Source organism: Pungitius pungitius, chromosome 5, assembly GCF_949316345.1.
Source record: "Pungitius pungitius chromosome 5, fPunPun2.1, whole genome shotgun sequence".
Lineage (NCBI taxonomy): Eukaryota > Metazoa > Chordata > Actinopteri > Perciformes > Gasterosteidae > Pungitius > Pungitius pungitius.
This window is the reverse complement of record NC_084904.1, coordinates 21,328,353-21,339,258: the sequence shown is the minus strand read 5'-3', so window position 1 is coordinate 21,339,258 and position 10,906 is coordinate 21,328,353. Positions and strand designations below refer to the sequence as shown.

The 10,906-nt window shown below is 51.2% G+C and overlaps 1 protein-coding gene across 1 annotated transcript in view; it reads left to right on the top strand.

The window, feature by feature from the left end:
* Positions 1-9,730: 9,730 nt before the first annotated feature.
* The window catches only part of kremen1 (kringle containing transmembrane protein 1), a 31,765-nt gene continuing 30,589 nt past the window's right edge, over positions 9,731-10,906 (top strand). The window contains exon 1 of the mRNA XM_062562574.1: positions 9,731-10,099. Within this exon, the coding sequence (XP_062418558.1) occupies positions 10,021-10,099 (79 nt within the window). The 5' untranslated portion in view covers positions 9,731-10,020. The remainder of the gene's footprint in view (positions 10,100-10,906) is intronic.

The window sequence follows — 10,906 nt, the reverse complement described above, 5'->3', positions numbered from 1 at the left end:
TTCCGGCCCCAAGACTCCAGTCTCCGCCCGTTCCGGCCCCAAGACTCCAGTCTCCGCCCGTTCCGGCCCCAAGACTCCAGTCTCCGCCCGTTCCGGCCCCAAGACTCCAGTCTCCGCCCGTTCCGCCCGTTCCGGCCCCAAGACTCCAGTCTCCGCCCGTTCCGGCCCCAAGACTCCAGTCTCCGCCCGTTCCGGCCCCAAGACTCCAGTCTCCGCCCGTTCCGGCCCCAAGACTCCAGTCTCCGCCCGTTCCGGCCCCAAGACTCCAGTCTCCAGCCCCGTCCCCACGGCCCCCGACCATGACCCCTTCAGCCCCGTCCCCACGGCCCCCGACCATGACCCCTTCAGCCCCGTCCCCACGGCCCCCGACCATGACCCCTTCAGCCCCGTCCCCACGGCCCCCGACCATGACCCCTCCAGCCCCGTCCCCACGGCCCCCGACCATGACCCCTCCAGCCCCGTCCCCACGGCCCCCGACCATGACCCCTCCAGCCCCGTCCCCACGGCCCCCGACCATGACCCCTCCAGCCCCGTCCCCACGGCCCCCGACCATGACCCCTCCCTCCCACCCTCTTGGGACCGCCTGGAAGTCGGTCCTTGAAGGGGGGGTGGGGTCAGGGGTTGGGTCGGCGCCCCACGCCACGACGACGCCGGAGCCGCACAGCTCGGCGCCCCACGCCACGACGCCGGAGCCGCACAGCTCGGCGCCCCACGCCACGACGACGCCGGAGCCGCACAGCTCGGCGCCCCACGCCACGACGACGCCGGAGCCGCACAGCTCGGCGCCCCACGCCACGACGACGCCGGAGCCGCACAGCTCGGCGCCCCACGCCACGACGACGCCGGAGCCGCACAGCTCGGCGCCCCCCGCCACGACGACGCCGGAGCCGCACAGCTCGGCGCCCCCCGCCACGACGACGCCGGAGCCGCACAGCCCGGCGCCCCCCGAGACCCTGAGGCCCGCCCGCCGACCCGGCAGACCCCCCGAGACCCTGAGGCCCGGCCGCCGCCCCGGCAGGCCGCCGGACCATAGATGTCGGGTCCCCACCCTCCCGCCCCTTGTCTGATTTTCATGGTTCTGCCCCCTTTAGGACCGTCTGGAATTCGGTCCTTGAGGGGGGGGTTCTGTCACGGTTTGGGTCTGCTCTGTCTTATTTTGTAGTTTTCATGTCTCTGGTGTTCCTGGGTAACTTCACTTCCTGCCTTGTCCTGTCTTGCCCTGTCATTGTCTGCCGTGCCTGATCGTTTCCGCCTGTGTTCAATCACCTGCACCTCCCTTGTGTATTTAAGCCCTGTGAGTCCCTTGTCTGGTGTGGCGTCATTACATGTCGACCGTTCATGTGTCACGTAAGTCAGGTTTGTGTTTTCAAGTCCAGGTCCCTGTTTTGTTTGTTGGTTTTGTTTTCTCCTCCTTCCTCCCCTTTTTGGTGGGAGCGATTTTGATTTTGAGTTTTGACTATTAAAGCCCTTTTATTTTTCATCAACTCTGCGTTTGAGTCCTCCCTCCTTGCCCTCGACCGCGTCCCCCCCTGACATTTTCTCTGTTTTCGACTGTTTGAAGCTGAACTTCGGCTCGCGGTGATGTCGCCAAACTGCAAAAAAACACAGAATAACCTCCTCACAAGCACCTCACAAGGACCAGCACCGCCCCCCCCCCCCGGAGTCAAGTCTTTTTATAATGGAGCGCGTCATTCCCCCAGGCCACAGGGAAGGCAGATACCTCACTTTACTGCACCACAGCAGAGCTACGCAGCCCGATCCACCCGTACAGATGTTCTCCAACGCAGGAAGCCATTAAAGAGCCAATCAATCAGTGGGCATTGTGGAAACTTTGGGGTAAGGGGGGGGGTGCAAACCTCCATGGAAAGCTTGTGGAGGCGGGCACGTGGCCAAAGGGGAGTTAGATGCACTACGTAGCTCGTACCAAATTTAAATCCATCGCAGGCTGTTGGAAACTTGCGTTTTCATAAACACGGGAAACTGGGTGGACGTGATTTTCCCCGATTCGGAGGGTTTCAGATGCGAAAGCCGCCGAGTCAAGTGAGAGGAGAATGAAAATGAAGAATCGTTAGTTGTTTGCCCTTTTTTATTTGCCTCGAGGGGAGATATTTTCAAAAGCTTCGCCTTCATCCGCAGAAATCATTAAAGTGGCAATAATCCTCAAACAGCATGCGCCTCATATTTTCCAACTGAAAGGAATATAAACTCTTTTCAAATGCTTTTGGGGAGAGATCAAGTGTTCTCATGGACGGAGACACGAGCATCGTGGCACTTCTCCTCGGCATGCAATGTTCCGTTGTGGTTGTTTGTTCCCCTTTTTGAAGGAGTTGATTCCTTGCAAACACAACTTCCTGTGTTTATTTTGGACGTGTAGCCTCTGTGATTTAGTTACATCTGCTCACGTGGCCTCGGGTCCCATTGGAAGCAACGTGTTTTATTCCCGAAATGCTAATCGACATTGGAGGATTCGCCATCTCTTGAAGTTACACCGATAAGCTCGAAAGGGTCTTGATTTTCCACAATAATCCAGGATCGTGAGTGAGGGTGCAACCCTGTGTCTGTCCACTCCTAATTTAGCATTCTCATGGATGCATGCTGAAGGATTGCACTCCAAACATCTCGTTGAGCGTCGTTTGTTTAGCTAACAGCTAGCAAAATGGCCAACGAAGCTACTCATTAATTCATGTTTTTTTTTTAATATGGATTAAACATTTTTAACGACACTTTACAGCTGACAGAAGTTAACCAGGTTCTGATAATTAAATCACACAATGAGGCCTTCGCAGACGCACCTGCAGAGATCCGCACCCTTGAGCGCACCTTTCCAGCGGGACACGCATTTCCTCACATGGCTGATTTACTGTCACGTGCCACTGGCAGACGTTTACGTGGCGTCGATCCAAAGGAGAGCCTTCGGTCTCTAGATGTAATCTATCAAAGGGAAAACGTTATTCCCATGCACCTAAAGTCTCAGCATTTGAAGCTGAGTGAGTAATGCAGATTTATGATAGCACCTGTCTGTTAGCATAAGTCAACCGCCCCAGCAGGCTCAGGGAATCCCCTCCAAATCCTGCCCCTGAATCCCCGCAGATCATCAGCAACTTTGTTCCTGCCATCAGGGGTAAAGCTCCGCAATCCGCCCCGACCATTACGCTTAATGACCTTCTTAACGTGCTGCATTACGCCAAAGCCAGCTCCGAGAACAAAGGCAGCTTCAAAAGGCCCGTTTCCATCCACGCTAGTGTGTGTGTGTGTGTGTTAACACGCACTGTGGAACTTGCCCCGATGCACCGATAAGATAAAGAAAGGAATAAAATGTCTTTGTGTGTGTGTGTTGTGGTTGTCAGTGTGTGGGTGTGCGTGCTGTCTGAAACCCTGCGGTGGCAGTGAGACTCTTTAAAATGAAGTCGTATCAGGTGATGGAAGCCCCCCGTCCCCCCGTCCCCCCCCTCCCCGACTCGCCTCCGGCTCTTCTTGAATTTTTTACATCACTGCCTTAATGAATCTTCTCATTCAGCCATTGGAACACGCAGTGCTTCAAGTTCACATCCGTTTCACTTCAATATGGAAGCATGAGACAAACGCACTTTTTTTTAGCTCACTTTCAAGACTTGTTTACTCAGTTTTGTATGTAGTTAGCCCACATTCTTTGCCCCCCTGGGGCGGGCATTGTTTACTGTCTAGACACACTTGCTCTTTGTGTGTCTGTGTGTGTTTCCTCTGCGTTTACCTGCTTGTGGACGCGTGTGTGTCCTCTGGCAGGGGGCATCGAAGGTCCTTTTACTTTTCTCTCTGGGGCTTATTAGCAATTCTCACTGCGGTGATTCGTCCTTCGTTCGTCTCCTCCTCGGCACGTCTGGACCCACCGGGGGGGGCGGGAGGGGGGGGGGGGGGTGAAGACGCTCATAAGTATGCGTGTACCCGTCCCCGCTCGGGTCCCATCAGCGGGTCCATTTATTGTTATTCACATTCAGGCGAGGGGGGGGGCGGGGGGGGGGGGGCTCCACTTTGTCAGTCCTTCCATTCAAAGTGCTGATGCAGTAATTACTACAAATTGTCAACATGCTATAAATACATCACTGTGCTCTGTATTTAACAGGCTTCTTTCTCTTTGCTCGATGATAAAAGATATTTATGTAAAAATACATTTTCTAATGTTTCAATACAGTTGTCTACAACACTGATATATATATATATATATATATATATATATATATATATATATATGAATTGCACTGTTCACTGATTGCAAATGTCAAACGCAGCCTGCAGTAATCGGCCGCGTTGTGTCTGACTGCGTTTCCTCTGCAGCACAAATCTTCACGCTGGCTTTTTCCTTCAGTTTCAGTAGGATTTGCTGCTGCCAAGGATTCAAGGATTTGTCCCGCTCTCTGCGTGGAGCCGACAGCCCCCCCCCCCCCCCCCCCGGGACCGGGGGTGTGTTCACGTCCCGACGGAGACGTCAGCCCAACGCGGTGCGGATCGGCTTGTTCACAGCTTGGAGCCGTGAACTTGCGAACACACCCCGCGCCCCCCCCGCGCCCCCCCCCCCGAGTTACAGGTGACATGTGACGCCCGAGTCGAGGCGCTTTCCGTCTTTTTGTTCGTGTAAATAAGCCACAGTTTGTATCCATGAAGCAACAGTTTACACTTTGCATATGGTGGGTTGTGGTTCTCACATTCCCTCATTTCCCTCAATGTTGTCGAGTTTGACATGGGGGGGGGGGGTATAAAAACAAGTCTGGCCTCAATATACCCAACATAGCCAAAAACCGCCTGGAGTTGTTTGTGTGCAGAAAAAGAGCATTTGGGTTGAAATGGACTCGGTGCCCACTTTCTTCCACTCTTTTGAAGACTTTGAAGACTCTCAAAAGAAAAGAAAAAACGCACAACTCGCAAAATGCAAAGGAAACACCCTAATTGTATTTGTTCTGTTTCGGGCAAAACAAAGTTTCCCCCGGAATTTTTCCAGAGCCATCGCTTCCCAAGTGGAGTCCAGAGTCTCTACGGTCCAACAGAGAAGAACCTGGAGCTCCTTCACAGCATCTTCTGCCTCTACAGAAGGATGAGGTCAAGCATCAGGACTCCATTTTTCCAGTTTGATAGACCACATTTTCTGTTTTTTTTTTCCATATGTGATATCGTTTCATGATGGAAGATCCCGTTTTAGTTTAAACACGTCGTTTAGGTTGAAGCTAATTGCTTAGCTCGCAGTCGATCTGTCATCTTTCCATTGTTTTTTCTGCCGCCTCTGAGCGCCGCCCTTCTCCAAAATAGGTTTTTACTGCATCACCCAACGAATCCGTCCCATTTATAGGATCTCCACCGAAAAGGAATGATCGCTTATGCAGAGACCGGCCTCCGGTTTTACAAGGGCCGAGATGCTTCAAGTTTGGTTTTTTTGGTCTGGCGAATTTTTATGTTGTTTGTTATTTTTGTCCTTTTGAGGCTGGTGGCCCGAAGCACGAAAAAACACGAATGACGGGCGTCCACCGTGGTCGGAAGATGTCCTCGGGTTTGATGTTCTTACCAACACTTTTCCTCCAGTGCTCCAGATGTGTTTTCTTCCTCGTGTCAAACTGGAGGAAAACAGCAACCAGTCCAAAGTAACCACTTCAACCAATCGTCTTGAAGGGGCAACAGTTTACATGTTTCTGTTTTTTTGCTGGTACAAAAAGAGGAAACAGTTATAATCAATTAAATGAATAAGTACAGATTGGGACTTATTGGCCATCGTCATCATGGCGCCGTCGGTATTGTCGATGCAGGAAGGGCCTTAAAACCATTTTCTATTGGCCATCATGAGGCAAAACAAGTCCGATTTGATTCAAGTCTATGGAGAAAAAAAAAATGAGCTTAGTTGTAAACATGAGTTTATGCCTCCATCCTCCATCTCCAGCTTGTTCTCTTGACTTCAAATGAAACGACGACTGATGGAGAAGCTGAAATAGGTCAATGAAAGCCAAACGCTGTTCACAGTGATGAAAGCTGCTTTCTCTCGGCCTGCTTTGAATTACTTTCTGCTTCTCCTTCGGTGCGTCGCTTTTTAGAGATAAAAGCTGAGCAACGTTACAATAAACATTCCAGGGGGTGTCAACCACCCGGAGCCTAATTAGAGACCCGGGAGGCCGAGGGAGACGGATGACTGCTGTGTGTGTGTGTGTGTGTGTGTGTCTGCTGGTTACGTGCAGGTGGCTGGATGTAAACGTTGGCTTTTATCTTGGCTTTGAACATGGGTAAGCTCAGGGGCCTCCACAGGTGTGTGTGTGTGTGAGTAGGGGATAGGAATTGAGAGAAGATGGTGGTTGTGGGGGGGGGGGGGGGGGGGTTGTCCCTGCTGCAGATGGGGCCAGAGGCAGTCATTCGTCATGGGGAGACCACCTCGGCGAAGCTTCTGCGGGGTCAGCGAGTGGCGCCACGACGTGACAAGAGACTGAGGAGGACTCGACGTCACACAGGGACGAAAGAAATGTCCGTCCTTCTTCTTTTAGGGTGCACACGTCCCCAAATCCCCCCCCCTACCCCCCCCCCCCCTCGATTCAGCTCAGGGTGGGAACCATCCTCCTGGGTCTCAACGATTGGACGATCTGCTGCCGTCCCAAACCCTGCTGAGCAGTCTTTCAGGTTTATTTGGATCACTGATAAGTCTTCCATTGATATTCTTGGCGAATCGAGGTTTGTTTTGTCTGTAAAATGTCAGAAGTCGGTAGAAACCAACATTGGTTGGAGTCTGTCCTGAACCGTCACCAGGCCGCTGGATGAAAGGCGCGCTGCCGTCGAGCAGCGAAATGTCAGCTTTGATGCTGAGAGCCCCACAAATGAATCTACGTTCACCTTTTGTTGCGTTGAAGTGGTCTCAGAAATGTCAACGACTGCAATGCGGGAATCACAAAAGAAGAAAACCCATCTCCACGGTTTTATACACCGAAAGGAGACTTTTCTTTTTAATGTTGGAGCGAATAGACACGTCACGGAGGCCAAGCAAAGCTCAGGGGCAGAAGTCGTCTTGGCCACCAAGTAGAAAAATGCAGCATTGAAATTCAGTGGCAGGAGGCTCATGTTTACTCGAGAGGAAACAAGGACACGTGAATGTGTGAATTCGAAGCATCTGGGCCGACTTCTAATCCACAAGGTCCCATCGGCAGGCGGGTCAGGGACGCCAGAGCGCATCGCCTGGTGATATCCTCTCTGTGACCTCCACCCGCCGCCTTGAATAACAAAGCAAACGGGAGATGAAAAAAAAGGTCGATTGCGAGTTAACGTCACGTGTGGGGAGAGAAAAAGAAAATACGGCCGAGTTACAGTAACTCCTGCAGACCACGAGGAATGTGGCCGGGGCGGCGTGTGTGGACCTGCCCCAACATCTCACATCAAACGCTAACACACACACACACACACACACACACACACACACACACACGTGCACAGAGGAGACCAACTGATAGTGTTCCAGTGTTCCAGGAAGACGGCAGGTAACGACAGAACTATTCAGGTTAACATCGTACGGCGCTGATCACGTGGTGGAGACGCCGTCAGGGTCCGTGGTCATTAAGCAGCATCGCACGTTGTTGTGAGTGTGTCTGCACGCTTTCAAGTACATTCCTTCAATCAGGGGACACACCTTCAGGTGACGCTATCAACAGATCGAATCTCTCGCGATTAGATCTGTTGATTTTCTCCTAAATTCACCGAAGGTATCAATTAAATATGGCCTCATTTGCATATTTACAGATAACAATGCAAAAAGCTTGTAATACATAAACAGAATCTGTTGCATATCGTTAAAAGTGTTTTTAATGAAAGAAGGAATTGCTCAGAAACCTTTTTTAAAGCACTTTACTACACAAAGCTTTACTGTCGGATGTTTTTCACAGAGGAACTTTGTTCATATTTCATTAAAAGCCTGATTTATACAACACTTTATTAGCATTGACATTGCGATGATCTAATTTGCATGGCTGTTTTCTAATGGTGTAATAAAATAAAAGATTCCCTCTAACGCTAATGCATCAACACATAAAAACTAAAACGTTGAACATAGCTTCATCCAATATTGAAATCATTTATGAAGACAGTACGTATCTGGTCTGGTTTCAGCTTCTCAATCGTGTGAATTTGTTCTTAATGTGTTTTAGTTCAAAACTGATGAAAACAGGTGTTAGTTGCAGCCCTTCACAGAGCGATCGATTCATAAGCAAAATGTACAGTACTAAAGTAATAGTATTGTTTCTAAGAGTGCTATATTATACAGTATGTTGTATAATATAGTATATCCATCATTAAAAGTCGCACAACATGATTATCCACATTCATTCATACCGATTATACTGATGTGAGCTCTACTCTTTTATAATATAATAATATGAAATATTGGTACATATAATGTTGGAGCTTGTTTCAGGAAAGGTTAGACATCTCGGTGAAGTCCGTATGGTTAAATTACAATAAATCTTTTTCTCTTCACCGGTCTTTGGCCGTAATGTAAGGGACGTTTTTACCATCCAGCATCTCTGAAAAGGGCACACGTCACGCCGGATCACTCCCCCCGTCCCCCCGGCTCAGAACCCCGTCGCTTTTTTGGCAAATTAAATAAATGTTGGGCCTTGTTTTTCCTCCAGAGGGGTGAGCTCATACTACGCCTCCTATTTTTAGGGCCGGCTGCAGGGAAACACACGAGGGTGCTGTTCACGCCCCGAGACCCGGCTGCTGGTGTGAAATGGAAAAGACACGCGCACGCACACACACACACACACACACACACACACACACACACAAGCACAGCCACGCGGTGCAGTTTCTATAAGAAAAGCTTCACTAGACACATCTCAAGTAAAACAAAAATCCAAGAGGTACAATTAGTGTCTCTAAAACTCACACGTGAAAAAAAGTTTCCCCGAAATTGGAAAGGAGTCAGTTTCTAAATGTTTGACAGACAAATGAAAAAAAGAAAGAAAAAAGCTTCGTTTTGTAAACACAAGTTTCTTTGATTGCAACTCCAGCCGCAGGAACACAGGAAGTTATGTGTTCTTAGAATACGTAACAGGTGTCCTTTTATTATAGATGTATTGGCTATGTGTAACCTCTGGATCGCCCCCCCCCCCCCCCCCCCTTCCATAGTAGCTCTTAAAATGATGGATTGCCTTTGTGTGCACGTTAGCATTGAGTGCTGCATGTCTCTGCCCGAGGGGAGAGGGGGGGGGGGGGCTCCAAGCGTAATGGACCCCCAATTAGATTTAGACCCCAACATAAAGAAAACAAGACAAGACCCCCCCCCCCTCCGCCCCCCGGAGGCCGGGGGGAAAAAAGCCCAGAGAATGTCATTTACGTCTTTTCCTTCATGCCTCTGTGGTGTTTGCAGATGTGCTCCTCGGTCTCGACAGATGTTGTGCTCGAGCCACCAGGCATCGCACGGGGTCGACCCACATTACCCAGAGGGCACCGCTGCACACCAACACATACATACAAATACAGATTAAAGACATATACAGTATATATATATATATATATATATATATATATATATATATATATATATATATATATATATATATATATATATATATATATATATATAAGACAAGTGGACGGGGCCTCTCCGCGCGCCATTCCAACGTCAGGTGACACTTTGTTAACCTGCTGCTCATCGAGTCCAGCCTCCGACCCCAGCAGCGCCTCCCCTCCCCTGCCCCCCTCCCTCCCTCCTCCGTCCCTCCCTCCTCCTGCGTTCTTTCCGCTGCATGCACAGCGCTGCAGGTTGAATCCATTGCGCCCGTTTCCTGTCACATGGGTTGGAAATAGGATCCCCTGCTATCTGTTGCCGTGTCTCTGGTGCCAGAGGAGCAGAAGGCTGCGGGACCTTCGTCGGAGTTCGGGGACTTTTGCTTGCTCCGCCCGAAGAGAGACTCCTGCAGCGGCGCGCACAGTCGGGCCCGGTCGGTCCAGCAGCTCGCCCGGAACGCGCATCCGTCCGCGTGGCCGCGCTTCACCTGAGAGAGCCAGCTCCGACCCTTTAATCACACGATGGATTCCTGGACGGTCACATCCGCGCTCCTCCTCGCTGGGGCTATTTCCTCCGCGGCGTTCAGTGTGTTCGACACCGGTAAGTCCAAAGGTTGTTTGTTTTTTCTTCTTCTCCGTGGACGCGTTCCGGTGAAGGTCCTCCGGTGAAGGTCCGCGGCGTCGCGAGCGTCTCCGAAGTTGCTCTGTTGCGCACCGGACGCACTGTTGTCCCGTCGGAAAGTCAACTACGCGCACGGGGTGGGTACGGGGGGGGGGGGGGGGTGATAACGTTGGAGCATTGTGTCTCGATTTGGGATCGAACTCATAACTTCATTTACAGCTCATCGTCTCGCGACGCCGTTTCCCAAACGGCACACCGCGTCCCTGAAAACACGGGTGAAATGTAGTTCAGCCTCTGACGTGAGTGGGGATGTGGTGTGATTCAACTAGTCTCACATCTCGCACCTACAGGGGTGAACACTTGTGTACCAAAGGGGTCCAAAACCCACGCAGAAGAGCTCAGGAAACATCTGGAACCGATGTCACGTTTCTGCTCGGACGAACCAGGGATGCGACGAAGCCGGCAGCAGCTTTTACGCACCGGACTCTCCAAGCCCGCCGCGCGCTTATACCCCCCCCCCATCCACCCCCCTGTTCTGCATCGATTTCACTGCAACCTTTTACATTCACCCCCCCTCCCCTCCTCACCCACTATTTTCCAACAATTATGACAGGACATTTCTACGATGTGTGTTTGACCTCCTTCGCGATAGGCCTGTCATCGTGGACCGATCCGCATTACTGGTTATTATGTCTTTCAATGGAACCATACAGCCCCCCCCCCCCTACCCCCCCCCCCCCTCCCCCTCGCGTGCGTCTATCTGCAGAGCTTCAAAGTGGCAGCTCG